This window comes from Vulpes vulpes, chromosome 8 (assembly GCF_048418805.1).
Source record: "Vulpes vulpes isolate BD-2025 chromosome 8, VulVul3, whole genome shotgun sequence".
NCBI lineage: Eukaryota > Metazoa > Chordata > Mammalia > Carnivora > Canidae > Vulpes > Vulpes vulpes.
The window spans coordinates 51,755,987-51,783,171 of NC_132787.1; the positions used below are offsets into that span (position 1 = coordinate 51,755,987).

The 27,185-nt window shown below is 47.8% G+C and overlaps 3 protein-coding genes across 33 annotated transcripts in view; 1 reads left to right on the forward strand and 2 right to left on the reverse strand.

The window, feature by feature from the left end:
* Positions 1–13,908, reverse strand: part of PRUNE1 (prune exopolyphosphatase 1) — a 27,203-nt gene extending 13,295 nt beyond the window's left edge. For 2 of the 8 annotated variants that reach the window (XM_072766595.1, XM_025982989.2), the window contains exons 1-2: positions 13,810–13,908; positions 7,429–7,769 (exon numbers count right to left, since the gene is read on the reverse strand). In XM_072766595.1, coding sequence (XP_072622696.1) covers positions 7,429–7,467 — 39 coding nt within the window. In that variant the 5' untranslated portion in view covers positions 7,468–7,769; positions 13,810–13,908. Of the gene's footprint in view, positions 1–7,068; positions 8,609–8,841; positions 8,988–13,809 lie in introns of those variants that run through there. The other 6 variants (XM_072766592.1, XM_072766593.1, XM_072766594.1 and 3 more) reach the window with 6 other exon arrangements.
* MINDY1 (MINDY lysine 48 deubiquitinase 1) lies at positions 8,843–20,416 on the forward strand. Of its 4 annotated transcripts, none has more exons than XM_025982987.2 (10): positions 8,843–9,460; positions 12,523–13,328; positions 13,701–13,758; positions 14,168–14,232; positions 14,636–14,794; positions 15,328–15,430; positions 15,792–15,934; positions 16,691–16,882; positions 17,215–17,358; positions 17,595–20,416. In XM_025982987.2, the coding sequence occupies exons 2-10, from the start codon at positions 12,885–12,887 to the stop codon at positions 17,673–17,675; spliced, it is 1,389 nt and encodes a 462-aa protein (XP_025838772.1). In that variant the 5' UTR covers positions 8,843–9,460; positions 12,523–12,884; the 3' UTR covers positions 17,676–20,416. The 4 variants fall into 4 exon arrangements, with proteins under 4 accessions (XP_025838772.1, XP_025838773.1, XP_072622691.1 ...); XM_025982988.2 differs by having other exon boundaries at positions 8,864–9,460; positions 12,818–13,328; XM_072766590.1 differs by lacking the exon at positions 17,595–20,416 and having other exon boundaries at positions 9,285–9,460; positions 17,215–17,445.
* Positions 15,041–27,185, reverse strand: part of ANXA9 (annexin A9) — a 13,209-nt gene continuing 1,064 nt past the window's right edge. The window contains exons 3-14 of one of the 21 annotated variants that reach the window (XM_072766599.1): positions 27,028–27,109; positions 26,750–26,846; positions 25,680–25,774; positions 25,380–25,493; positions 25,069–25,159; positions 23,731–23,810; positions 23,514–23,573; positions 22,916–23,000; positions 22,680–22,775; positions 22,536–22,594; positions 19,332–19,454; positions 15,041–19,102 (exon numbers count right to left, since the gene is read on the reverse strand). In XM_072766599.1, coding sequence (XP_072622700.1) covers positions 19,040–19,102; positions 19,332–19,454; positions 22,536–22,594; positions 22,680–22,775; positions 22,916–23,000; positions 23,514–23,573; positions 23,731–23,810; positions 25,069–25,159; positions 25,380–25,493; positions 25,680–25,774; positions 26,750–26,846; positions 27,028–27,102 — 1,038 coding nt within the window. In that variant the 5' untranslated portion in view covers positions 27,103–27,109 and the 3' untranslated portion in view covers positions 15,041–19,039. Of the gene's footprint in view, positions 19,103–19,331; positions 19,455–21,456; positions 22,368–22,535; positions 22,595–22,679; positions 22,776–22,915; positions 23,001–23,513; positions 23,574–23,730; positions 23,811–25,002; positions 25,160–25,379; positions 25,494–25,679; positions 26,548–26,749; positions 26,847–27,027; positions 27,142–27,185 lie in introns of those variants that run through there. The other 20 variants (XM_025983001.2, XM_072766609.1, XM_072766598.1 and 17 more) reach the window with 20 other exon arrangements.

A 27,185-nucleotide genomic window follows, 5' to 3' on the forward strand; every position in this document is an offset into this window, starting at 1 on the left:
GTCGTGATCCCAGGGTCCTGGTATCAAGTCCCACGTTGGGCTCCTCACAGGGAGCCCGCTTCTCCCTCTGCTAGGTTTCTGCCTCTCTCTGTGTGTCTCTGAGTAAATAAATAATCTTAAATAAAAAAAAAAAAAGGGTGGGGGGGACACCTGGGTGGCTCAGCAGTTGAGCATCTGCCTTCGGCTCAGGGCATGATCCCATGGTCCCGGGATCGAGTCCCACATCAGGCTCCCTGCATGGAGCCTCCTTCTCCCTCTGCCTATGTCTCTGCCTGCCTCTCTCTGTGTGTCTCTCATGAATAAATAAAATCTTAAAAAAAAAAAAAAAAAGAAAGGTAAAAATAAAATCTAGTCCATGATCCAGTTATCTAGTCCATGAAAACTCCTCCAGCCTGGAGGAGCCTCAATAATAACCAAATATAACCAACTCTCTTACTACCCAGGCTTGGACACTCTCCCCAGCAGGTTCAGATTAAAACAAGAACAGTTGCTGCTGCTGGAACTTTTATTTTTATAGCTTAGTTTTATAATTCATTATCATTTTTAAAGTAATCTCTACATCAAATGTGGGGCTCGAATTCATGAGCCTGAGATCAAAAATTGCATGCTCCACTGACTCAGACAGCCAGGTGCCCTGGAACTTTTATTTTATTAAAGATTTTATTTATTAACAAGTAAATTTCTTATTGATGGCAAACTAAATGGTGTTTATAGCATTTTTATCATACAGTAGATTCCATCCATTCACTATACTTTTTTTTTTTTTAAGATTTTATTTATTTATTCATGAGAGACACACAGAGAGAGAGAGGCAGAGACACAGGCAGAGGGAGAAGCAGGCTCCATACAGGGAGCCCAATGTGGGATTTGATCCTGGGTCTCCAGGATCAAACCCTGGGCTGCAGGTGGCGCTAAACCGCTGCGCCACCAGGGCTGCCCTCACTATACTTTTCTGAGTTGTCCTACATGCAAGTACATGTTTTTAATGTTGTCTGTCTTCTGTGCTGTTCCTGTAAGTTTGCTATTAAAATATATTAAGCTATAAAAAAAATTTTATTTATTTATTTGAGAGTGAAAGGGAGCAGGAGCAGGGAGAAGGGCAGAGGGAGAAACAGACTCCCTGCTGAGCAAGGAACCCAATGTGGGGCTTGATCCCAGTACCCTAAGGACCATGACCTGAGCTGAAGGCAGTCACTGAGCCGACTGAGCCACCCAGGCATCCCTGAAATAACCACTTAAACTTCAAAACAACCCAGAGATAGGTATTTTAAGAATGATTATTTCAGGGCAGCCCTGGGGGGCGCAATGGTTTAGTGCCACCTGCAGCCCCGGGTGTGATCCTGGAGACCTGGGATCGAGTCCCACATCGGGCTCCCTGCATGGAGCCTGTTTGTCCCTCTGCCTGTATCTCTGCCTCTCTCTTTCTCTCATGAATAAATAAATAAAATATTAAAAAAAGAATTATTATCTTTTTTAAAAAAACTATTTTTTTTAAAGATTTTTATTTATTTATTCATGAGAAACACAGAGAGAAAGGCAGAGACATAGGCAGGGAGAGAAGCAGGCTCCATGCAGGGAGCCCGATGTGGGACTCGATCCAGGACTCTAGGATCATGCCCTGAGATAAAGGCAGACGCTTAACCACTGAGCCACCCAGGCGTCCCAAGAATTATTATTTCATTGCAGGAATGAGCATCCTGCCAGATGCAATGAGACCATAAAGTCCGTGGCTCAGCTTAGGGCATAATTCTTTCTTTCTTACTGGTTTACTTTTGAGCTACTATCTCAGGCTGCCTCTAACAGAGGAAGGAATAAGAGACAAAATCAGACATACCAGTTATAGCAGAGTTTACTAATTTCTGTACTACTGGCATTTTGGACTGGATCACTCTTTGTTGTGGGGGCTGTGCATGGGAGGATGTTTGGCAGTATGCCTGGACTCTAACCACTAGATGCCAGTATCACCCTCAGTCATAACAATGTTTCCAGATGTGCCAAATATTCTTGGGGGGCAAAATCACTGCCAGCTGAGAACTACTGGATTATAGGGAGGTGAAAATCCAAACACCCTGACTTCTTCAATATCAAGGAAGATTTGCTAGATGCAAGAGTTTCGAAAAGTAGAAAGGGGTCCAAAGAAGCAAAGCACAGCAAGCAACAGTTATTAAGTAATGTAGTGATAGGAGGAAAGGGAATCTAGGCAAACCCAGAATCATCTTGCCTATTTAGATGTTACCCACTCCCCTCTCCCCCCCAGAAAGGTACAATTTTAGAAGACTTCAGGTGGCTTAAATTACCCTCTCCAGGAAATAGACAGGTTTTTTTTTTTTTTAAAGTTTTATTTATTTAAGTAATCTCTACACCCAACATGGGGCTCAAACAGACAATTCAGAGATCAAGAGTCAGGTGCTCTTCCAACTGAGCCAGCCATACATCCCAGGTTTTTATTTTTAAACCATCTTTTCACGCTTCTCCTACTCATAACTCCTCAGAAGTACAAAAAGCAGAGGTTACTACCCATCGAGGTTGTGCAGAAATGATCTCTGGGGGAAATTCTGCACCCATTTCTCTAAGCCTACCTCACAAGGGTGGCTGCCCAGACCCACTAGTAATGAACAGTATGGGAGAGGGGAGATTCTTTTTAATATTAAAATCTTTTGGGCAGCCCCGGTGGCGCAGCGGTTTAGCGCCGCCTGCACCCCAGGGCGTGATCCTGGAGACCCTGGATTGAGTCCCACGTCGGGCTCTCTGCATGGAGTCTGCTTCTCCCTCTGTGTCCCTGCCTCTCTCTCTCTCTCTCTGTGTGTCTCTATGAATAAATAAATAAAATCTTTAAAAAAATAAAATAAAATCTTTTTCCACATAACATGAGAATTTAGTCCTATAGTAACTCTTTAACTTGCAATTCCTCCTCCTGATACCAGAGAAGGTCCCCCTGTTTCCTGGACATCAAGAACTGCCCAGATGACTCTGGACCAAAGTGACAACAAAGCATCTGAAGTAAGTGGCTACAGAGATAATGTGCTCACTGAAGCAGTATGGGGGGCACCGTGTTGCCCAGAAAGGGAACTGTGTAATAAACACGAGCGGCCATATGGTTCTGACTCTGGAGGAAAAAAGGTACAAGGAAAGGAGAAAAGGCAGAGCAAGCGGGACAGACCTGGTCCTGGGCCCTTGAAGAAACTTTCCCAAACTCACTCACATGAGTGCCACTCCAGTTGGAACAGGAGCGGTCAGATCCCCAGCGCAGAAAGAAGGCTAAGCAAAAAAGCCAAGATAGTAGCCAGAGGAATGAATACAAAAGGAATTCTCCAGGGCTTTTAGCTTTTCTTGGAACTGGACTGAGCAGGGGCTGTGGTGGCGGTACCTTCCCTTTTAGGGCCCAATGCCGCCCCAGCCTGTCCCTTCTATTTATCACCCACAAAATATGTTGTGTGTATTCTCAGCTTTGCCCTTCACTGTGTTTGTTCTTCTCTATCAGAAAGCACCAGAACCGGGCAGCCCAGGAGGCTCAGTGGTTTAGCAACGCTTTCGGCCCAGGGCGTGGTCCTGGAGACCCGAGAGGGATGAGTCCCTCACGTCAGGCTCCCTGCATGGAGCCTGCTTCTCCCTCTGCCTGTATCTCTGCCTCTCTCTCTCTGTGTCTGTCATGAATAAATAAATAAAATATTAAAAAAAAAAAAAAAAAGGAAAGAAAGCACCAGAACTGCTATTTGAAGAGACCACAGAATAGGGTTGAATCTGGGTTCTGCTTCTTACTTTGTTGTGGGATTTGGGCCTAAGATTCATCTTTTGTTTTAAAAATGATAATACTGGGACACCTGGGTGGCTGAGCGGTTAAGCATCTGCCTTCAGCTCAGGGAGTGATCCTGGAGTCCCAGGATCGAGTCCCACATCGGGCTCCCTGCAGGGAGCCTGCTTCTCCCTCTGCCTGTGTCTCTGCCTCTCTCTGTGTGTCTCTCATGAATAAATAAATAAAAAATTTTTTAAAGGGGATCCCTGGGTGGCGCAGCGGTTTGGCACCTGCCTTTGGCCCAGGGCGCGATCCTGGAGACCCGGGATCGAATCCCACGTCAGGCTCCCGGTGCATGGAGCCTGCTTCTCCCTCTGCCTGTATCTCTGCCTCTCTCTCTCTCTCTCTCTGTGACTATCATAAATAAATAAAAAAAATTTAAAAAAAATTTTTTTAAAAAAGGAAAAACATATGTAACTCTTAACACCCCATCTCTACCCTATCCTCTACCAGCTGACAGCACAAGCCAAACAGCCTCACTTTTCTGACCATGAGAGGAAGAGCTGAGGGCAGATATAGCTATACTTAGAACATGAGGAAACCTGAGCTGCCAATGCAAGAAATACAATCTGAAAGCCCCATGTAAATACAAACTTTTCTTCCTAACAAACAAAACACCCAAACCCACAAGTCACAATGACTGTATTCTGATGTTCTTTCTGGCCTCAATGCGGGGAGTGAGGATGGGCTCTAAGGCTGGAAAAGGCACCCACTTTCCTTCTGAAGCTGAATACAGTCTAATGGCCTACTCTACAAAATAGTTAATAAGGGAGGTGAAAAAAAAGAGAGGGGGCAGCCCGGGTGGCTCAGCAGTTTGGTGCCGCCTTCGGCCCGGGGCCTGATCCTGGAGACCTGGGATCGAGTCCCACGGGCTCCCTGAGCGGAGCCTGCTTCTCCCTCTGCCTGTGTGTGTGTGTGTGTGTGTGTGTGTGTGTGTGTCTGTGTCTCTCATGAATGGATGGATAAAATCTTAAGAAAAAAAAAAGAGAGAGAAATAGACAGGGAGCCAGAGATAGAGTTCTCCCAGCACAATGGTACAGATACTGACGAAAGGACTGTAATGTCTGAAGGACAGCAGCCACTCCTGATTCCTGCCTTCCGATTCCTGCCTTATGTGTTGAGCAGTGCAGACAACACAGATTATCCGAAGGCCGCTGGATTAATACTACACTAGATTGCAGCTCCACCCTGAAGCAAAGGTTTTTCCCTACCAGAATTAAAAGATGAGTTTCCATGAATAGGACATTTAGTTAAACAGGATTTCTTTTAAATGGAACATCCTACTATCGTTGTGGCAGAGGCTGTAAAAAATTTCTCTCGTATCAGATGCCAGAGAAAAAAATATGCTATCAACAGGACAGCTGGTGGGTTATAAGCTGTCTCTCTCCCATGTAAAAGTCAAGCATTCACATTTGCCAAAGAGTTAACCTAACGGAAACACCCAAACTTTAAATAGAATCTCTGGCTAAATCATGTCTTTCTTTACCAAAAAACAACAGTGAGGCCTCTGGGGAACTGGATGGGGAGAAGAAAAAAAGATCTTGTTCTTTTTCATTTCACATCTCTCTTGTATTTAAATTTTTTCACTGTATGCATTTACTATTCTATAATTAAAAGCTATCTAGGGACACCTGGGTGGCTCAGCGGTAGAGCGTCTGTCTGCCTTTGGCTCAAGGCATGATCCCGGGATCCGGGATAAGTCCCACATCGGGCTCCTTGCATGGAGCCTGCTTCTCTCTCTGCCTATATCTCTGTCTCTCTCTCTGTCTCTGATGAATAAATAAATGGAATCTTTAAAAAAGAATAATAAAACCTGGGCAGCCCCAGTGGCGCAGCGGTTTAGTGCCGCCTGCAGCCCAGGGTGTGATCCTGGAGACCCTGGATCAAGTCCCACGTCAGGCTCTCTGCATGGAGCCTGCTTCTCCCTCTGCCTGTGTCTCTGCCTCTCTCTCTTTCTCTCTGTGTCTCTATGAATAAATAAATAAAATCTTAAAAAAAAAAAAGAAATACATCTTTAAAAAAATAATAATAATAATAAAACCTATCTAAATTATTGGCGACCACCTGTGTGTCCTGCCACCAGTTCCTCCACTAACATTCTGTGAGTCCGATTTTTTTCATTTCTTCCAGCCCTGGCTAGGTCGTGTAATAATAACTCTAAGATACAACCTCACCTTCACAAGTTCGGAAAAACAAAGACCTAGATCTTGCTCCTTGGGGATGAATGCAGGCAAAAAAAAAGGTCAGGATTCCAGCAATACTAGAAAAATCCAGTATTCTTCAGCTCCATATTGCTATAGAAGATAGTTAACCCGGGGGGAACTCTAAAGCATAGATGTTGAAGGATAGATGCATGCAATAAAAGGCTATTTGGTGAGGTTTCCATCCAAATGGTGGAAAGGAGGCCTGTAGTTTTCGTTACTGTGGGGGCAAACATTTCACCTACTTAGCACTTGGAGTGCCATAAAGATTCTACCTTAGTCCTCCAATGAGATCCCTGTGGTGGAAATCAGATGTAACCAAATGAATTGCTTCCAAATCGCCCTATGCATTAAATCAACTTTCCCAAAAGGAAAAATCTAGTGCAATTAATATTAAAATTGTCTTTTGTCCCTATACTTCAGGTGAGGACAGTCATTTACGCCAGCAGCGGAGTGGGCAGTAGGAAAATAGGTGATTTCTAGGATTTTGTCAAAGACCAGAATCTATCCGCCAGGGGAATGTGCAGAGTTTAAGACACTTCAAAGAAAGCACCTGTCAGCCATCTGTCTAGGTCTCCATATGGGCAGTGTAACTTGAAGTAGGGGAGCCAGGTGACCTCCTAGAGCCTCTCTCTGGTCAGCTCTTAGCTGCTAACTGGGAACAGCAGCCTGATGCGGCCTGACGGGTGGTCAACTCAGCTGGGAGATTCCAACCAGCTCAGAGTACCAAAAATAAGCCACAAAGCATTCAGGAGTCAAGCTTATAGCTTTGATTCCAAACACACTTTGTTTAGCCCTCTCAGGCGGGGGGGGGGGGGGGGGGGGGGGGCGGGAGGGGGAGGGTTCTTATGTAATTTATGTGAGTTAAGGCCACAGAAGAAAACTGGAGGCAAAGGAATGCAAGTTTTTGGTCAACAACAGATCTGCCTGAGGCATTGAGCACGTTTAGCTTAAAAACAGATTTAAAGTAAAACCACGATTCTCTCATCTAGAATGAGCTCGGCCCGCCAGACAGAAACAGCTCTTCTGAAGCTTAATCCGTGGGCACAGGCTCCCTGGTACCCCGGGACTCACCTGGAGGCCAGCCGGCCGCGGAGGCCCCCGCGAGTGGGCGGAAAGAGGAAGCGGGGGGCACGACTGGCGACGGCACAGCCCTTCACCGCTTCACGGAACGGACCCGGGCAACAGCGAGCAGAGGCTGGGATGCAGGTCCTCCTCCCAGCCCTTGGGGAGACCCCAAAGACGGGGGCCAAAAGCCGGGAGACTGAGCAGCACTCCCCAAGGCTAGGTTCTCCTTCCTCGGTCCTCTGGCCCCAACCTGATGTGGTCCCAAGCCCGCTCCCCACACACCATCCAGGCTCCCCAGATCCCACATCTTCGCTCCTCCTGGACCTCATGCTCCATTCCTTACAGCCACAGACCGGGATTCGTTACCTGCAGAGCGGCTCGACAACCCTGCAGGTAGTCCTCCATGGTGAAGTCCCAGTTGTGCCACCGTCCCTGGCCGTGGAGAGGTTGCCCGGCGGACGCGCCCCGCTCGGGACTCAGGGGCTAGGGGCGAAAGTCAGGAGGCGGGACTCGAACCCGCACACACCGACTCATTTCCCCAGCCCCGGGAGGAAGTGCGTAATCTGGTGCTCCTGGAATCGGACGTCGCCCCGCCCCCGACGGCGGAGGCGGAGCTCTGCGCCCGGAGACTCACGGGACCCGGGAGGCGTGAAGTGGGGCGTGGCGGAGGGCGTCCTGGGAAACGTAGTCCGGCAGCTCCGAAATGGCTGTAAGAATCGAGGAGAGAATAATTTTCCGAGATTACTCATTTGACAGAGAAATGTATATGTGTCACAGTAACCTGTGTTGGTGGCATCTGAACTTTCCCTCTCGAGTCAGGCTAAGTATAGCATCTTTCCATAGATTACATCGAGCATCTGGCTGACATCTTAAATTACACAAGGCAAAAACAGCTTAGCCTGCCTTTCTCGAATTCTCCCCTTTACCAAACGGACCCACTGCTGCCAATTTTCTGCTTTCCGTGTTATAAAAACATTAGAATCATCTTCGGCCCCTCTTCTTCACCTAATACCTAGGGCCTCTTGCCAACTCCTGCTGCTACTTTACCGCTCAGTAGCCCGTTTGTCTACAGCCTTGGCAAATGCCTCCTCATGGACGGTTGTAACCTGGGGTTTTTGCTCCCTGCCTCCCTAATTGCTCAAACTGCCCTTTCAGCCTTCAGAGCTGCTTGAAGTTTCATCCTGCAGTAGCCTTGTAAGTCAAGGGAGGAGGGCCCTTCAGAATGTGGAGCTGGGTTCCAGCCTCCCCTAACTGCCACCTTCCAGCCCCATGGTGGTGTAGAGTGCTGCCAATACGTGAACTGATCATCAAATGCCCCTCCCTTATCGACCCTCCCTGTATTTCTTACTGCCAGCTTTTCCTGCTCTCCCCTCCCCACCCCGCCCCAGAAGTTGAAAGGAGGTGAGGCCTGTGTTGGGACAGAGGACCAGAGCCCAGGGGTATTAGATCTCCTGCTTGCTCAGCTAGTTCTCTCCTTGTCTTCCCAGAGTCTGGGGAGTCGTGTAGAGGACCTCCAGGGAGGGGCACAGCCCAACCAGGTCCATTTCTAGGGGAAAAAAAAAAAAAAAAAAAGATACATAAAGGCTTAGAAAATAGCAGAATTTCTTTTTACTTTAAATGAATAAATATGCAAGTATTGTGCTCTTTGGCACTGCTTCTGTGGGTCCAGACCAAAGGCCTGCCATATGCACGGAGAAAGCTCAAATCCAACCAGCTGCTGCTGTCCAGCCCTGCTCCTCCCCACGCTCCGCAAGGGCACTTGCTCTTCCCCCTTCTCACCAGAGAGGCACAAGCGCTCCGTCCCTTCCAGAGGCAGGCGGAGGGAAGAGAAAGGGTCTGTTGTTTTTCTTTCCTTGTTTCTCTCTCCCTCACTGCTAATCACCAAGCTGCTGACCAGGTCAGAAAGCCCTGATAGAAAATCTCCAGTGCTGGGCAAGCCCCTCCTCCTCCAGGGAGCTTGTCCTTGACTAATTTTTCTTTGTCCCATGGGAAAAAAAAGAGAGAGAGAGAAAGAGAGAGAGAGAGAAAAAGAAAGAAAAAAGAAAAACCACAAACTTCCTTTGAAAATTAGCTCGGAGTCAGGGCCTGGAGCGCACGCCCTAGACTCAGCCACTCAGGAATCCTGAAGACTCTCCGAGCGACCTGGGAGCACCTGGGCTGCACTCCTGCCTGCCTCCACCCTTCTCTGGTGACCCCAGTCGTGGATGTGAGCCCGGAAGTGGCCACGACCACGCCAGGACAGCTGCTTGTAAACCTGTGTAGACCTGTGTAAGCTCTGGCCTTGACAGCTGGAAAGCAGCTGGGGCTGCGGTAGCGCCCCTCCTTGTAGCCACCTTCCTGACTGAATAGCCCTTCTGGACCCTCCTCTCAGTCCTGGAACAGCACCCACTTCTTTAAGGTAAAAACTTTCTTCTAACCATTTCCTTTACCTCCTCCGCCCCCTCCCCCCTGTACTCTTTTTCCTCTGCAGCTCTGGAGAGATGACGCGGACTGTCCCTCTCCACTTTTGGTCTCTACAAGTTTGGATTTTGAGAGGAGCTAAAGCAGGAGGAAGATGTAAAAGGGGTGGGCTTGGTGCCTTCATTTACTTCTTTTAATGAAAACTTCCTCCTCTCGCTTGCAAGTTAATAGGCAGGGCATGGGAGCGGTGGTTGACTTACTTGGGGGCAAATTTTTATTTTATTTTTGGGAGGGAGGGGCAAAATTTTAAACCAGAATGAAGATTTGGGTCAGACTGAGAAGATTACAAGTGCAAAAGTACCTGAGGGTGCGTGTGTCTTAGTGAAGCTACCTACCCATTTTATATGCTTCTTCCAACTTTTGGCTATTTACTGCCGGTGCAAGGGAGGGGCCAGGGCTATTTTAACTATCTCACCCACCACCAGAGGATAATTCCAGCAGGAAGAATGCATGGGACTTGAGAAAAGAAGAGGAAAAGAACAAAATCCTGATTTGTTGTAGTGCCCTCCCCCCTCATCCTTTCCTATGCTGACATACTGGTGCCCACCCACAGGGAGGGCACTTTGTAGAGTAGAAATACTCCATTCCGTCTCCTGCCCCTCTTAAGCCTTAGCCCAGTTAGCTTTGTCCAGTTTCTCCAAGACCCAGCTCCGGGTCTCTTTCGGCTCATCCCCCTCGCCAGCTAGCTGCCCAACCCCCACTTAATTATTGATAATTTCTAGCACTGGACGGAAAAGATAAGAAACGCACGCTGCTTTTCTCCAAGCTCTTTTAACTTTCCCAAGCTCTGGCCTCTGTTTCCAAGGCTCAGCCACACTGTCGTTGGGGAGGAGAGGAAAAAAGGAGATGAGAGAGAGGGAAAGCAAAGTGTAAAGTGTGCAGGCAATTTTTGCTAGTCTGATTCTAAATTAACATGTAAATGAGAGGCAGCTATCATGAATTATGTTTGAATCAGGAGGAGGATCAATTTGGGTGACTAGGCTTCTGCTGATAACTTTTGTGTCTCTCAACTTCATCTCCCAGGCCTTAACCTAGCCCTGAATTCCTGCCACTTTACAGGAAGGAAGCATAGTGTCAAAGTAGGAGGGAACAGGAGAGAAGACAGGATTTCTGACCCCAAGTAAAGGGGACAGCGGAACTAAGAAGTTGAAGGTAGATGTTTTCCAGGGGACAGCGTTTATGGCTTTTTATTGTTTGCTATCTACGGCCTTAATTAAATGTCTATGTTGGGCTCGATGCTTAGTGCTGATAGAGAGCAGGTTAAACAGGTCTAGGGTTTACATCTAAGATGACCTGGGTGGGAATAGAAAGAACATACGCAGAGTAGGTAGATGAATGTAGAGGGAGTATTTCTTTTTTTTTTTTTTTAAGTTTTTATTTTAATTCCAGTGTAATGTACAGTGTTATATTAGTTTCAGGTGTACAGTATAGTGATTCAACACTTCCATACACCACCCAGTGCTCATCACAAGGGAGTATTTCTTTTTCTTCTTTTTTAAAGATTTTCTTATTTATTTGAGAAAGAGAGAGAACTCGGTGGAGGGAAGGGGCAGAGGGAGAGGGAGAGAAAGAATCCCCAAGCAGATTCCCCACTGAGCATGGCGCCTGACACACAAGAGCCTGATCTCACAACCCTGAGATTATGACCTGAGCCAAAATCAAGAGTTGGCAGCCCAACCAACTGAGCCACCCAGGCACCCCACAAGGGAGTATTTCTTGTATAAATCAATAATCAGCATTTTCACATCTATATAAAGAGTGGGCAAGAGAGTATCTCTGGGTTTAGGTAATTTAAGGGAGCAGAGGGGAACTGAAGAGAAGTTGATACCTCAATTCCTGCTGTCAAGAGTTAACTGTCAGAATTTGCGGGGGAGCAGGCTTTGTACCCTAATCTGAAGTTACTTGCCAGAACCAGTCTGATTCAAGTCCCCCCTGGCCTACAGGAAGCCCCTCCAAAACCTTTTTGCTGTGGTTCAGGATTGTGTAAAGTTTAATAGAGTCCTTTGAGGAAAAAGGCTTCTTTCTCACTGGTGTTTCCTCTTTTGGGGCATGAAACTATCCAGCTCTACCTCCGCTCTTCGCCCCAAGCACTCTGTGACTGTTAAATCTTTTTTCCCTTGGGGTGAAGAGGAGAAAAGGTAACCCCAAGGATACTTGTGTGTGCTCTGGAGGATCTGTGAACAGCCAGGGTGGTGGGGTTTGGTATGGGGCAGAGGAATTATCACCATCCTGGCTATGGTGGGGGTTACCAACCTGACGCCTATTACAGGGTGAGCTACAGATCACTGTATTAATAACCATGAGTACAGCTGACCCTTGGACAACACAGGGGTTAGGGACACTGACCATTCATACAGTTGAAAATCCATGTATAACTTTTGACTCCCTAAAACTGAACTAATAGCCTACTGTTGACTGGAAGCCTTACCAAAAGCATAAACAACAGTCAGTTGACACGTATTTTGTATGCTATATGTATTATATACTACATTCTTACAATAAGTTAAGCTAAAGAAAAGGAAATGTTAGTAGGAAAACTATAAGGGGGCACCTGCGTGGCTCAGTGATTGAGCATCTGCCTTTGGCTCAGGGCATGATCCCGGGACCCCTGGGATCAAGTCCCATATCAGGCTCCTTGGAGGGAGCCTGCTTCTGCCTCTGCCTGTGTCTCTGCCTCTCTGTGTGTCTCTTATGAATAAAAAAAAAAAAAAAAAAAAAAAAAAAAAATCCTAAAGAATACAGCTGAAACTAATGTAAATTGTGTATCAGCTATACTTCAGCAACAAAAAAAGAAAATCATAAGGAAAATACATTTACATTACCGTTCATATATTTACTGAAAAAAATCCGTGGATAGTGGACCTACCCAATTCAAACCCCTGTTGTTCAGGGGTCAGCTGTACAGTTTTAACATCTCTTGCTCTGTCTTTTTCCTTTCTTTCTCCTTTTACTTTCCCTTTCTCTCCAACTTTTTTCCATTTCTTGATCTTATCGTTTCAGGGAAGCTGACTCCTTCCAATGACTTCAATCCCATCAGAATCCTGCCTTTCAACCTGAAAGCCCTGTACCCTCATTGGTTCCATGTGGTCACAGCAAGTTAGAGGTGAAGAGCTCAGGCTGGGGCCCTTCTGTTTACCCAGCTGAGAAAGACATACACCCTGTAGCCAGGAGTGACTAGATAGACATTATCTAGCCTTCCATACTATAGTCCTTTGACAAGACTTTTCTGGGTCTATTTGCTTTCCAGCCCAATGACTTTCTTCTTATTTGATTGGTCTCTTTTTTACATACCAAGCCTAGATTAGGTAACTCCCTGAGGACAGGAAAGTCTTTTGGTGCCCTTCAGTTGACCTATTCTGACCATGGAACACCATCAACCTGAGCATTCAGCCGCTGGTGAGGGCAGGATTACAGAAGCAGTCAGCCCTGAAAACCATGAGGTCCTGTCACAACCGGATGAGCACCCCCAGGACAAGGATACTGGAGATGGGGCAGCTGGAGAACAGGAGCCAGTAGGCCATGCTTCGCTGCTGGCCGAGGGCCAGGATCACCTTGAGTCCCCTCCACCTGATGCTAGTTCAAGCCAACTGGGGCCAGCCCACGGGACACAGCCTGAAGTAGAGACAGTGGGAGCATGCTCCAGGCAGGAGTTTCCCCTGCCCCCTAGGGCCCGACAGCCTGAGCTAGATTTCTACTGTGTAAAGTGGATCCCCTGGAAGGGAGAACGGACACCCATCATCACCCAGAGCACTAATGGCCCTTGTCCTCTCCTTGCCATCATGAACATCCTCTTTCTTCAGTGGAAGGTAAGAGAGTTTGGATGGGAGCTCAGAAATTGCTAGGACGAGTCCTCTTCCCTGACCCATCTCCTTGATGATCCTGCTGTTCTCAGACCAGGCAAAACTTTCCAGATTATTTTCTGTATATCTCCAGCTTGAACAAGTGAGATAAGCTATTCATGAAAACATGACAAAACAAAACAATTCTCTGTCCTACTCTTGTATCTTCTACTGTCTGGCAAATGGGAATGTCTTACAGTTCTTCACATTCATTCCCTCACTCTAGTTGCAAGCCCGCTTTCCCACCACGCCCTCCCCTTCCCCCCTGTCCTTCTGTGTTTTTCTCCTTCAGTGCTCTCTGAATATACACATGGCCTTGGCCACCCTTTCTGCCTCCAGGTGAAGCTGCCCCCCCAGAAGGAAGTGATTACATCAGATGAGCTCATGGCCCATCTTGGTGAGTGACTAAACCTTGGAGAGGAATTACACAGAAGGTTCAAGAGCTTACACTTTCCACTCAGCCAGAAATCCAGAATATTGAGCAACTGCGCATTTGGGGCTCTGATGTGGCAGGGAGAATGAAGGTCTACAGGGCTTCTCTGCAAGGCTGGGGAATGAAAAGCAAAAATCAAGGTGTCAGGAGTCCGGGATTGAAACCCTACTTCTGCTCTGAGCTTTCAGTGTGACCTTGGATGGGCCCTTCACCTTAGTGAGTCTGTTTCTTTCTCTGAGAAATGAAAGGTCTGGATTAGATTTTAAGGCTCCTTACAGCTGTAAAAATCTGTGTTTCATAACCATTCTCCAGAAGAAGAGGAAGCAGCTGTGGGACAGTTGCGGTGAGCTGATGAAGGGATTCTGTCTTGTAGGAGACTGCCTCCTGTCCATCAGGCCTCAGGAGAAGTCAGAGGGACTTCAGCTTAATTTTCAGCAGGTGAGGCAAACGTCTGGGGATACAGGAGTTTTTGCAGGTTTGTATGGGGACACCTAAGCTATGAAGAGAAGCCCTTCTTCTTCTCAAGAAGGTTCCTTGAACTATGATTTCTTTCTAGTATATCTCTGTCCTAGAAAATATGTTCCTTTATATAAGATAAAGAAGGGTTGAGGCAAGAGAGGAATGGAATGGCCTGTAAGAGAATGAGGGAAGAAAAGCAATGAGATTAATTTTTTTATTTCTGGAGCTAGGAGTCAGGGGGGAGGGGAGGCCAGAATAGCCATTGTTTTCTCCTTTTTATCCCCTAGATTTATTGGAATATAACTGACATCTAACATTGTGTGAATTGAAGGTGTATAACATGGTGGTGTGATACAGTCATCATTTTCTTTTCTAAACCTAGAATGTGGACGACGCGATGACAGTGTTGCCTAAGCTGGCCACGGGGCTGGATGTCAATGTACGATTCACAGGGGTCTCTGATTTTGAGTATACTCCTGAGTGCAGTATCTTTGACCTCCTTGGCATACCTCTGTACCATGGCTGGCTTGTTGATCCACAGGTGAGGGGGGGGGGTGCCCAAATGAGACTCTTACCCAGCTCAAACTGACAGAGAAGCCAAATTCTGTGGGGTGGGTTTAGGGAGTTAGGGATTAGATTGGCTTGGGAAGGGAATAGGCTTTAGAGGCTGGACCTGGTGCAGAATTCCTTGAATTTTAACCTTTTTTGGGGGGAGGGGTAACATTCAAATACAAGCAAACCCTATACAAATAGGTCAGTTCTTTAGACCCGGAAAATTTCAAGAACCTTTGTTTGTTGTTTAATTTTACTTGTTTATTCGTGAGAGACACACAGAGAGAGGCAGACGCAGGCAGAGGGAGAGGCAGGCTCCATGCAGGGAGCCCAATGTGGGACTCGATCCAGGAACAGTGGGATCACGCCCCGAGCCAAAGGCAGACAGACGCTCAACCGCTGAGCCACCCAGGCGTCCCAATAACCTTTGGTTATAGGGTTGCAATGCTGTGGGCTTGTTTCATTTCCTTTCCCAAAAGATCTTAATTATTTTGCTACTACCCCATCCCACTGCCCATGCAGAGCCCTGAGGCTGTGAGTGCAGTTGGGAAACTGAGTTACAACCAGCTGGTGGAGAAGATCATCACCTGCAAGCACTCTAGTGACACCAACCTGGTGACAGAAGGTAATATCCCTGCTTTCTTTTCTGTAGATCTTATGTGGAGGGAGTGATGGCCACTTCAGTTTGTTGTTTATTGTCTGTCTACCCCGCACCACATCCCACTAGAGTGTGAACCCCATGAGGGAGAGTCAGGGAGATTGCCCATTGCATTCAGTACCTAGAGCGGTGCCTGGCGCAGGGCGGCCACTCAGTAATGGTTTGTTGGATGAATGAATGCAGCCAGGCTTCAAGGGATTTCACAAGGTGGGATCCTCCTCCTTAGGGCTTTTGACAGGGACAAAGGATCTGGAGGATCCTTCTTCCTAACGTGGACTTTGTATTGAAGCTAAGCCCCTCATCCCCCAATTTTGTGCCCTTCCGGCAGGCCTGATCGCAGAGCAGTTCCTGGAGACCACCGCAGCACAGCTGACCTACCATGGACTGTGTGAGCTAACAGCAGCTGCCAAGGAGGGTGAACTTAGTGTCTTTTTTCGAAACAACCATTTCAGCACTATGACTAAGCACAAGGTAATGAGATTTTAGAGATGCAGGGGTGGGACGTGGGATGTGCTGTCACTCGTGGTGTTTTCTTCTGGGTCAGTGTCAGGCAGGATAAGTTAGATTAACCTCAGGTAACAAATGGCCCCTAAAATCCCTGTGGTTTATTTCTCATGCTGGCTGGCCATTGTGGATTTAGTGGCTATTCTGTCCTGCATCGTCGTCTCTCTGGGACCCAGGCTGACGAAACAGCCTTAATCTGGAATCTGGAAGGGAAAAGGAGAGAGGTACCCCATGCACTAGCTTTTAATGCTTCTGCCTAGAGATGACATGTGTCAGTCTGGCTACTTTCTCACTGGCCAGAGCAAGCCTTAAGGAATAGGCTTGCCCTCAATGGGACAGGAAAGTAAAATCCTCTCCCAGCAAGGGAATGGAATTAAATGGATGAGGGAAAGGTCTTTGACTCTCAAAGGATTTATTCTGGTAGCCATCAGATGAACCCAGAGAACCACAGGAAGTAGGGTATGAAGCAGCATCTTGTGTGGGACCCCCACCCCAAGGACTCCCACTTGACCACAGGGACTGCCATGTTCACACCCAGCTGAGCATACACTCAGACATCCCTTCCTTCTCCCCACAGCTATAAAAGATGTGTGTGCTCACACTGACATGGTCCAGACAACGCCATAGGCGATTGCAATGATCTCTGCATTTCAGCTGATCTCTGGCAGTAAAGTGCCTCTGCGTCACCTACCCCACCAACGAACTTTGTCCTCCTCTCTGCAGAGTCACTTGTACCTACTGGTCACTGACCAGGGATTTCTGCAGGAGGAGCAAGTGGTGTGGGAGAGCCTGCACAATGTGGATGGTGACAGCTGCTTCTGCGACTCTGACTTCCACCTGAGCCATTCCCTGGGCAAAGGGCCCGGAGCAGGAGGGGGCAGTGGCTCCCCCAAAGAGCTGCGGCAGGTAGACCAGGTGTGTGGGGCCAGTGGGAAGGGGGCAGAGAGCCCATCCTCTAATGAGCTCATCCTCTAATGAGCTCTTCACCATAAGCGAGTGGCATGCACATTTATTTCATCATCTAGACATCGTGACACATGACACCTGTGCCCCTTAACTGTCACCTTCAGACCACCTTGGTATTTGGAGTATGTCACCACAGATAATGTACTTGGCTGTGTGTTTTGCCCTGGAGGAGAAGCTGGAGAATTTGATGAAGAAAAATGGGTTGGAAACCTAAAGCCAGCCTGGATAGCCCCCAGGCCCCAGTGACCTCACTACTTTTGCTCTGCCCTGCCTCTCTCTAGGACTACCTGATTGCCTTGTCCCTCCAGCAACAGCCACAGGGCACTTTGGGTCTCAGTGACTTGGAGCTGGCCCAGCGGCTTCAGCAAGAGGAGTACCAGCAGCAACAAGCAGTCCAGCCTGCACCAGTGCGGGCCTCACCACAGGTGAGGGCTGCTGGCTGGGGTGGTCCGAGGGGCCCAGAGCTCCACCTTGCTCCTCCCTGTCCACACACTTGTCTTTGTGATTCCTAACTCGTCTCTTCAAAGTGTCCCTCTCCTGTGGGTCCCGTCTTACCTTTCTCTCCCCAACTCCCCTCCTGATCCTGCCCTACTTCCATCTAGAATCTCTGTCGTTTTGCTCTTCCAGGCTGATGCGTGACCCATTATTAAATCCCATACAGGGGAGAGGAGCCGCATCTGGACGTCCAGTCGGGGAGCGTCGTCAGAGGCCGAAACAAGAGTCAGATTGTGTCCTCCTGTAGCTTGGCCCGATGCTGGGGCTGCCCTGCCTCTTCTTTCAGAGGTGACGGCTCTTCTGCTTGCTCCCACAGCTCAAGCCCTGAGATATGCGGGGTAACGCATTTATAGACTGTTGGGGATCAGAGCGGGCAGTAAATGCCAAGGTCAGACTCAGTGATATCCTGCCCTCATGTGCTGCCACCTTCTCTGCCTCCCGGTCATCCAGGGCAACATTGGGGTTGGTGGGGTGAGGATTTCTAGTTCCCAGCTCCTGTTCCCCAGTATAGTCACACTAATATACAGACTCAGGCTCCAGGGTGAGGTCCCTGTTTAGAATGCATCTTCCCTGCTTCTACCCCTGACTGGCTGGGTCATTGGTGATCCTGCTGGCCTGTCTCCCGATTGTTTCAGGGTTTGATATGGGTTTCTATCTCCATTATTTGTAATGCTTTCCCAGGGGTTTGGAAATAAAACTTCTTTCTTGAGATCTGTTGTTTGCATTCCCCTGCAACAGTGGGGTTAAGTATTTGACCCAAATAAGGAATGCAAAAAGATGGGGGAGGTTATAGAGGCCCTGAGGGTTGCTTTGCTTGTCATTTCTAATAGGGCCAGCAGGGGGAACCAAAGCCTGCTCCTCCCCACCCCCGAGTCCCAGCTTTGGAAGATCCAATTTGGGGGTTGTATTTATTTATTTGAGAGAGAGATCATGAGCAGGAGGGAGATAGAGGGAGAAGCAGATTCCCACCAGGAACCTGACTCAGGACTCCATCCCAGGACCCTGGGATCATGACCTGAGCCGAAGGCAGACACTTAACCAACTGAGCCATCCAGGTCCCCTTTGCTACCTCTATTTCTGACCTCATAGGGCTCCTGTTTCTCACTTACTTTGCCTGGAAATTTCCTGGGGAAGAGAGAATAATGGTGGGGGTGGGGGGATTGGACTTCAAGGTGAGGGGCTTGTTGCAGCACTAGAGCCTGTTGAATATCCAAATGCACATCAAAGGCACCTCCAACTTTAAGGCCTCCTCCCAGCCCATGTCCTGCTCCACCCAAACTTCAATCAGGGAACACAAACAACAGTGAAGTTTGCCAAAAGAATTCAAGAATCAGTGAGATGGTCTGGCCAGGGTATGGGAAGGATGAGTAGGGCAGAAACCATTCAAGCGCTGCCTATACCCAAGACAGAGCTTGGGGACGCATGTGCAGGCATCACTTTGAGATGAGGAAATTAAGGGATTCAAAAGAAACTTCAAATTCTACTTTCAACAAGAAGCTGGAGCATGTGATACTCAATGAAGCGTTATCCTATTTGGAGGCCCAGCTGGTATAGGCTTGGCCACACATGGGGATCTCAGATCCTTGAATGTCATGGTGTTCCAGGGAGGCCTCAAATGTCTTCACCTCTGCATAGGGCTAGTAGGGCTGACCGGCAGTCCCCTTTCACTGCATCCTGCAGACAGGAGAGTCCAATGTTAGACCCCACTGACTCCATGACCCAAGTATTGTTTCCTCCCTTGTGCTGGTCCAGAACTGTCTGATGTCAAGAGCTGTGTACTAAATTAACCAAAAACTCATGAGTTCTCCAGAGCATGAACATGTTTGGTGGTGTGCAGGGAGGGCAGAGTGGAGGGGAGGGGTGAAGCTCTGGGGCTCCAGGTTAAGAAGTAGCTAAGTCTCACCTGGAGAGAAGAGTAGAGGGACTTGCCAAATTTCTTTTTGAACTCAGCTCGGATGCTTAGAAGGTCAGTCTCACTTCGAGAGATAAGGATGCGCATCAGGACTTGGTAATTGGGTTTGATGTCCTGGAAGATGGAGAAACAGAATGGGGGGAGGGTGGTGGCAAGATTCTCACAGAGTAGAGACTGGACAGGATGGTAAATTACTCTAGAAAGGGGAAGCATGGGACGCCTGGGTGGCTCAGCAGCCGAGCATCTGCCTTTGGCTCAGGGTGTGATCCTGCAGTCTCGGATCGAGTCCCGCATTGGGCTCCCTGCGAGGAGCCTGTTTGTCACTCTGCCTGTGTCTCTGCCTCTCTCTCTCTGTGTCTCTCATGACTAAATAGATAAAATCTTAAAAAAAAAATACATAGGAAGGGGAAGTGAGGTGTGAGTTCAGGGAAAAGAGAAGAGTACATTATCTAAGAGCAAAATTTATCTTTGTCCACCCTCATGGAAGGTATGCAGCAGGAAAGATCAGTCTCTGTGGGAGTGGCTGGGGTAGTTCTCTTTCTGGCCATGTCACTAGCTTAGAGCCTCATTCCTCAGTATCTCAGTGGTGGGCAGCTCCCAAGGCAGTTACTCAAAAAAAGATGGGAAAGACTTGCTGCCCAGCATGAAAGCCAGGAAGTTTTTAACTTCCAAGGTAGTGAGTGTCCAAAGAGGATATACCAGCCTATCCCCAAAATGAGTTGTTGGGGCTCTGATAGGCAGGAGGGTCATGTGACTTCCTGATAGGCAGGAGGGTCATGTGAGCAGAAGCTCAGGAGGGTCTGAGCCTGACCTACCAGGGCCACCTCACATCCCCATCTATATACATCAGTTTCTCCTGTTTGGATTCCTGGGGTTCAGCATCACTTGTCGCACCAAGCCTCCTGCCTTTTGGTTAAAGAAGGTAGTGGAGGGTTCAGTTTCAAATAAAGGTACAATACGTGAATTATAATTATAAATCATGAATCATAATTGATTATACGAAGTCATTAGTTACAACTGATTATAATAAATGTGTTATCAGGAGAGATTTCTAAATAAAAACTTTGGTTGCAAAACTCCTATTTATGTCATGGGCTGTGCACCGGTGCTGTCACAATTTCCTAATAGCTTCTTTCCCAGTAGTTTCCTGGTACTTGACTCATGAGACTTCCCACAATTGCCTGATACCCACCTTTATGGCATCCACACAGATCATAAGTTCCCATGGAAAAAAAAGAAAAGAAAACGAGGAAGTAACAACAGGATGCCATATTTCATTTGGACCTCATTGTCAGTGTGCCTGTTGGCTACTTTATCTTCAATTTCATGTATCATCAATCTTGTATTGTGGTAAAAACTGCTGATTGCTCTGCAGTATCTATTCTTCCTGTCTTCCAACTCTTACTACTCCAAAGTTGTAGAACTGGGGCAAGGCACTCATTAACTGAATATTCCCATTGGTGCACAAGCACCCTTTCTTCCAAACCTACATTAAACATAATTCTTGCCTTGTTACTTGAGAATGTACTTGGCCAACTCATACTTCCCTAGGATCTTTTAATAAACATTCATTCTATGGTTCAGATTGGTCCAAATTTTCCTGAATCAGCCTTCACTGAATGTCACTTTTCTTTTTTTTTTAATTTTTATTTATTTATGATAGTCACAGAGAGAGAGAGAGAAGCAGAGACACAGGCAGAGGGAGAAGCAGGCTCCATGCACGGGGAGCCCAACGTGGGATTCGATCCCGGGTCTCCAGGATTGCGCCCTGGGCCAAAGGCAGGCGCTAAACCGCTGCGCCACCCAGGGATCCCTGAATGTCACTTTTCTGAATAAATATGTCACAATCTATGTTTTCAAATATTTCTCACAAGAGAATAAGACAGAAGTTTTTCCTTTTTAAAACAAGTTTGGTGGGCAGCCCGGGTGGCTCAGCAGTTTAGCGCCGCCTTCAGCCCAGGGCGTGATCCTGGAGACCCGGGATCTAGTCCCACGTCAGGCTCCCTGCATGGAGCCTGCTTCTCCTCTGTCTGTGTCTCTGCCTCTCTCTCTCTGTGTCTCTCATGAATAAATAAATAAAATCTTAAAAAAAAAAAAACAAATTTGGCAATCCAAATACATTATAATCATTTATTGCTTCAATACAAGTTTGTTTATGACAGGAATTTAGAAAATTTACTGTCAAAATTGAAATCTCCACTGATGATGAAACAAGTGCATATATGTACTGTCTTCTGAATACCTGCCATGATGGTTTCTTAGTACACAAGAAGCTATGCCATCTGCCAAAATGATAACTAATTTTATTTTCTTAAAAATTTGGGTGAGTTTTTAATTTATAGGTTTTAGGGACAGTTGTACTAATAGGAGACCTAGCTCAATGAGCAGAATGACTGGATTCTGTTTGTGGAATCACCAATTTAAGTGTGGATAGCAAAGTCTGACCATTGTGGAGAAAGGTGGTCCTGAGTGCTAAGAACTCTTATGGTATAGCTTGTAGTTCAGACCAATACCTATATTATAGACCAGGAGTTGACACATGGCAGTAAAATGTCCTGGGAGACCATTAGGTATATGATTTTTAATTATTTTTAAATTCCAGTATAAATAACATACAATGTTATATTAGCCATATGTGTTTTATAGGAAGCCTAAATGGTTCATTAGCTGTATGAACTTGGGCAAAGAACTTAACTTTTCTGTACCTCAGTTTTTTCATCTATAAAACAGGGATGGAGTGTGGCTGTGAATATTAATTGAAATGTGTGTAATGAGCTCATCATAGGCTCTGGAGAACAATGAGCAAGAAATGCTGGCTTTTGTCATTACTCTTGCATTATCACCATCATTATTCTGGCAACAACTGAAATTGGACAAGGTGCTGTCTTAGAGAGCAAATTCATACCTATATTTGGCCACCTATATATCACTTAGGCCAAAATTTTAGTTTTCGTGCCCTTTTGAGTCAACTAATTTAGCTTTAACGCCAGCTCACTCCTCTAATTCTTGACAAGGCAGTTTGTCAACCTAGGAGAAGAGAGCTGCTATGTTTACAAAGTAAATATGAGATCAGATCGTTACATCAGCAACAGTGTGAAACTTCCTCTCTCTCTTGCCCAGAAGATGCCAACCGCCACCCCCACCCCCACCCCCAGTTTTTGTTCCAAAGGGAGGGAAAAGAGGCATCCCTCTCACCTGGAGGGCTTGATGAAGTTTATCAGCAAAATACAGTGGTGTGTTCTTGATCACTGAGGCTGGAAGCAAAGAGGGAGAGATTAAGAGACAGATAGCTCCCATGCCAGGTGAGAGCCTAACCCACATATTCTGAGCCAGCCCTACCTAGGCTGAGCAGAGCTGCCTGGGCATCTCCGTGGAAACGGTTCTGGACGGTCTTCTCTAGCTCATGCCCGGTACACCGCTGGTACTGATCAAACACTTGTATTGTGTGTGGGATGTAGTTAGAAAGATAAATGGGAACAGGGGTGGATTATCACAGAGAAGGATGAGCCCTCCCCACCTTCCTCAGCCAAAACATTATTAGAGTAAGCTAGGAAGACAAGAAGTTTCGTGTGTACCTCGGATGAGGTGTTCGAGATTTCGCTGGGTGAAGATGAGGACCCATGTGCCCTCTGTGCTGGGCGCTTCAGCCTGTTTTAGTGCCTGGGAAGAAGGAGTAAACCAGGATCATTGGTTGGGGGCAGGGGAGCCATGGTTGCAGTGTTCCCCAAATCCATCATCATGATGATGGAAATGGGATTCAGCAGGGAAAAGCTTAATTGAACCTATAAAGTAGTTGCTTTTATATGGCTAAAACAAACAAAAAAGGAATGGGGCTAACGGAGGGGTTCTGCCCTCCTAGCTCAATTCCCCAATTTGCGGGAATCAAGGAATTAAATAATCTCCAAGTGAAGTTCTGAGGAGGGTGCCCCCACCAAAATGTCCATGAGAGGAGAATCTGTCCACTGACAAGCTTCTTTCCTGCTAGTTCAGGAATCAGAGGCTAAAAGAGTGATAGGCTTCAGATGGTCACTACCTGACACTTCATGTCCTCACATGTCAATGAGGCAAAGGAGAGGTTTGCAGGACAAGTGGATACATATGTCACTGGCCTAGGATATGGTAGAGGGGGATGTCTTACATGCATGGCTGTGCAAACTCCTCGCTCCTGCTCACCTGGACATCTTGTTCCACCAGGTTATAGTCAATGATTCCAGAGTATCTGTCACGGACCCCCTAGGAGAAACTCTCTTAGGACTCTGAAGGTAGCTTTTTATCCCCAGGACAACCAACCAAAACCTGGTCTCCCCTCAAAGCCTTCTCTTGCTAATCATACCAGAGCAATGCTCTCCACTCTCCGCCAGCCCCTCCCCTGCAGGCCAGTCCTCCTCACCTTGGCCAGGGCCAAGAGCAGTTCCTGCAAGATGTCACTGGTCTCAGATTTGATGTCTTCCTCAGCCTCTACCTGGAAATCTGGGGTGGGGTCAGGACCTCTCTGAATCCTCTCAGTTTTTCCCAGTGTAGACATTCCCTGTTCAATGCCCAACACACTGTGCCTTGCCTACACTGCCATCTCCTGCTTGGGGTGGCTTGGATGGCTGCTGGTTCCCAGGATGTAAGGCAGAAGCACCATCGTGGCCACCCTGAAAACATCCCTAAGCTGTGAGTAACCCATGCATCACGGGGTGCCAACCTGCTAGGAGAAGGGGGCATCTGTTATTCGAGGGGTAGACAGGCAGTCAAGGTGGGTATGAAAACCCACATTATGAAGCCAGATGGCTAGGGCCTGGCCCCCTTTCTGGAGCCAAGAAGAAGTGAGGTGGAAGGATGTGAAGATGTGAAAGAAGAGAGGGAAAAGAAAAACAGAAGCAAGAAGTGAGAAGTAGGAGAGGGATTAAGACAGGCCAAGAATGGATACCAGATGAGGATGAGAAAAGGCCAGTTAGCAATCAGTGGGTGAGGGATGTGGCAGCCACACAGGAGCCTGAGGAGTAATACCCATGACTTAGAGAGACTAGGTCCCCACCTTTCCCCCCCTGGCTGTAGCAAGGTTCCATTTAGTCTGGGATGTGATATGAAGGCAGAATCTGGAAGGGGCTGGGAAGATGACATGGGTCCCCTTGGGACTGTCACAGTGCCCAACATTGTCATTACCTTGGAATCTGCCCCGAAGCCCCAGACTAAGATGGCTAATTGTTGCTTCTCTTTTCTTTCTTTCTTTCTTTCTTTCTTTTTCTTTCTTTCTTTCTTTCTTTCTTTCTTTCTTTCTCTTTCTTTCTTTCTTTCTTTCTTTCTTTTTCTTCCTTCCTTCCTTCCTTCCTTCCTTCCTTCCTTCCTTCCTTCTTCCTTCCTTCCTTCCTTCCTTCCTTTCTTTCTTTTTTTTTTTTTAAGATTTTATTTATTTGAGAGAGAGAGCATGAGTTGGGGGGAGATTTAGAAGGGTGGGAGAAGCAGACTCCTACTGAGCAGGGAGCCCGATGTGGGGCTTGATCCTAGGACCCCAAGATCATGACCTGAACTGAAGGCAGATATTTAACCGACTGAGCCACCCAGGAACCCTGCTTCTCTTTCTTTAATGATCATATCTGGCTCTTGCCCTGGGGAGACAGAATTGGCAAGGGTGGGTGGGCGGAGAGACTCAGAAGGAATATTGCTGGATGCTTGCCTGTAGGGAGTGCCAGAGAGGGGGGACTGCCCTGCCATCCCCTCTCCCTTCTCCTTCCGCTCTTACTCTGTTTGTAGACCATCAGGCACTCCTGCAGGTGGGATGCACTTCGGGTGGCAAGAATTTCCAGGGCCACATCCTCAGCAGGACCTGAGTTCTACAAGATGTGGGGAGGCCACTCTGACGCTGAGCCATGTCATTAGAATGGCAGAGAGCAGAGGCCACCACTTGTCCTTCTAGGGGTCCATATGGGCTGTTTAAAGAGGGCCTCTGCCAAATCGATTCCTCTGGGGTGGGCAAAGGCAAGTCAGTCAACTCCCTCCTCCCCTCAGTGGTTCTTATTTCCTAGACACCCAGCGAGCCTTCTCTCCTGGTACCTTCAGGGCTGTCCTCAATTCCTGGGCATCGAACTGGGCTGCAGACTGCAGCAAAGCTATCACAATCCTCTCAAGGTTGCCAGAGAGTGCTGCCTGCAGGGACTTCAGCAGGTCCTACAACAGATGACCCCCATGGCAGAGAAGAGGCATGATGCAGAGGGCCCCAGATGCGTGGGGAGGTTTGGGGATATTTGGCTGGTGTCTTTCTAAGGCCAGAAGCACCTGCTGTCCCTCTCTCAGCTGCTATGGCTGTACTCCAAGTCTTCCGGGGAGGGGGCTCTGGTAAGTCAGTGGCCTCACCTGCTGGGTGCGCTCCTGGAAGGCTCGACAGATGAGCTGCCTTTGCTCTCTGGTCCTGTTGGTCAACACGCCCATGATGGCACTGCAGTCCACACCTGAACCCAGATGAGGGTTGGGCTATCAGCTCGCCAGGACCCAAGAGAGTCTTTAGGGGCAGGGATCCCCCTGCCTCATTGGACTTGAAGCCTCCAGGGGAAGAGAGGAAAAGATCCAGGAAAGAGCTGTGCAGGACGGGGTAGGGACTACAACACCCTCACTTCCTTTTTTTTTTTTTTCCTTCAAAGATCTTATTTATTTATTCATGAGAGACACAGAGAGAGGCAGACACATAGACAGAGGGAGAAGCAGGCTCCCTGCAGGGAGCCCAACATGGGACTCGATCCCAGGACCCTGGGATCATGATCTAAGCCAAAGGCAGATGCTCAACCCAAGTTGGGAGTCACCCAAGTGCCCTCCCCACTTCCATTCAGCCTCAAAAGAAGATGCAGGGGTGCCTGGATGGCTCAGTCGGTTAAGCATCCAAATCTTGATTTCAGCTCAGATCATGATCTTAGGGTTGTGGGATCAAGCCCCACACTGGGCTCCAGGCTCAGAAGGGAGTCTGCTTAAGATTCTCTTCCTCTCTTTCTGCCCCTCCCCCTACCACTCACAACACACTTTCTCCCCCCCCCCCCAAAAAAAAAATAAAAATAAAAATAAGAAGATGCAAATAGATTCAAAATGACATGTGAACCTGACCCAAAATCAGGAGAAGGTAGAGGGAGAAATAGCTCGGTGATCATGGACTTAGATTAGAATCCCAGCCCTGCCATTATGAGCTGTGTGACATTGAGCCAGCCTCTTTATCTCACCAAGCCTGTTCCCTCACCTGTAAAATAGAAATAAGACTTACCTCACAAGGGTGTCCTAAGAATGGGAATGACATACCTCTCATGGTACTTGATATACGAGAATTAAGGCATTCCACAAACATTTATTGAACAGCGTCACTTCCTCCTTCCGAGGTCCTTCCTAGTCTGCAGACTGGTTTCTAAAGGATCTATTCCCCCGTGCAGAGGGAAGGGGCTCACCTTGGCCTGCAATGGCCCTCAGCAGCCTTTGCACATCCTTGTCCACGCTGAAGCTCAAGAATGTCCTGAGGGTGCCCAGGGTTCCCCAGGCTGCAGTCTGTAAGAGCGTGAGGGGTAGGGGGCTGGAGGAGCATCTCAGATCCGCACAGTTCTTGTCCCAGTGCCTCAGCATGGCCCTTGACATGGTCTCAGGGCCTGCTCTCCTATTCCCATCCCTCATCCTCTCAAAGCCCGAGAGGTGATGTAGTAACAACGATCCCAGCAACCACAGCCCCTACCTTGTTGGCAAGGCCCAGGTGGCTGAGGATCTCCTGGGTCAGGGATGGTCTGGTCTTCCCGCTGGTCACAGACATGGTATGACTAGCTCTCCCGGGGAAAGAAACAGAAGCCACCTGACAAGAACTTCCTGACCCTCTGGGCCTCTTTTATGATCCCC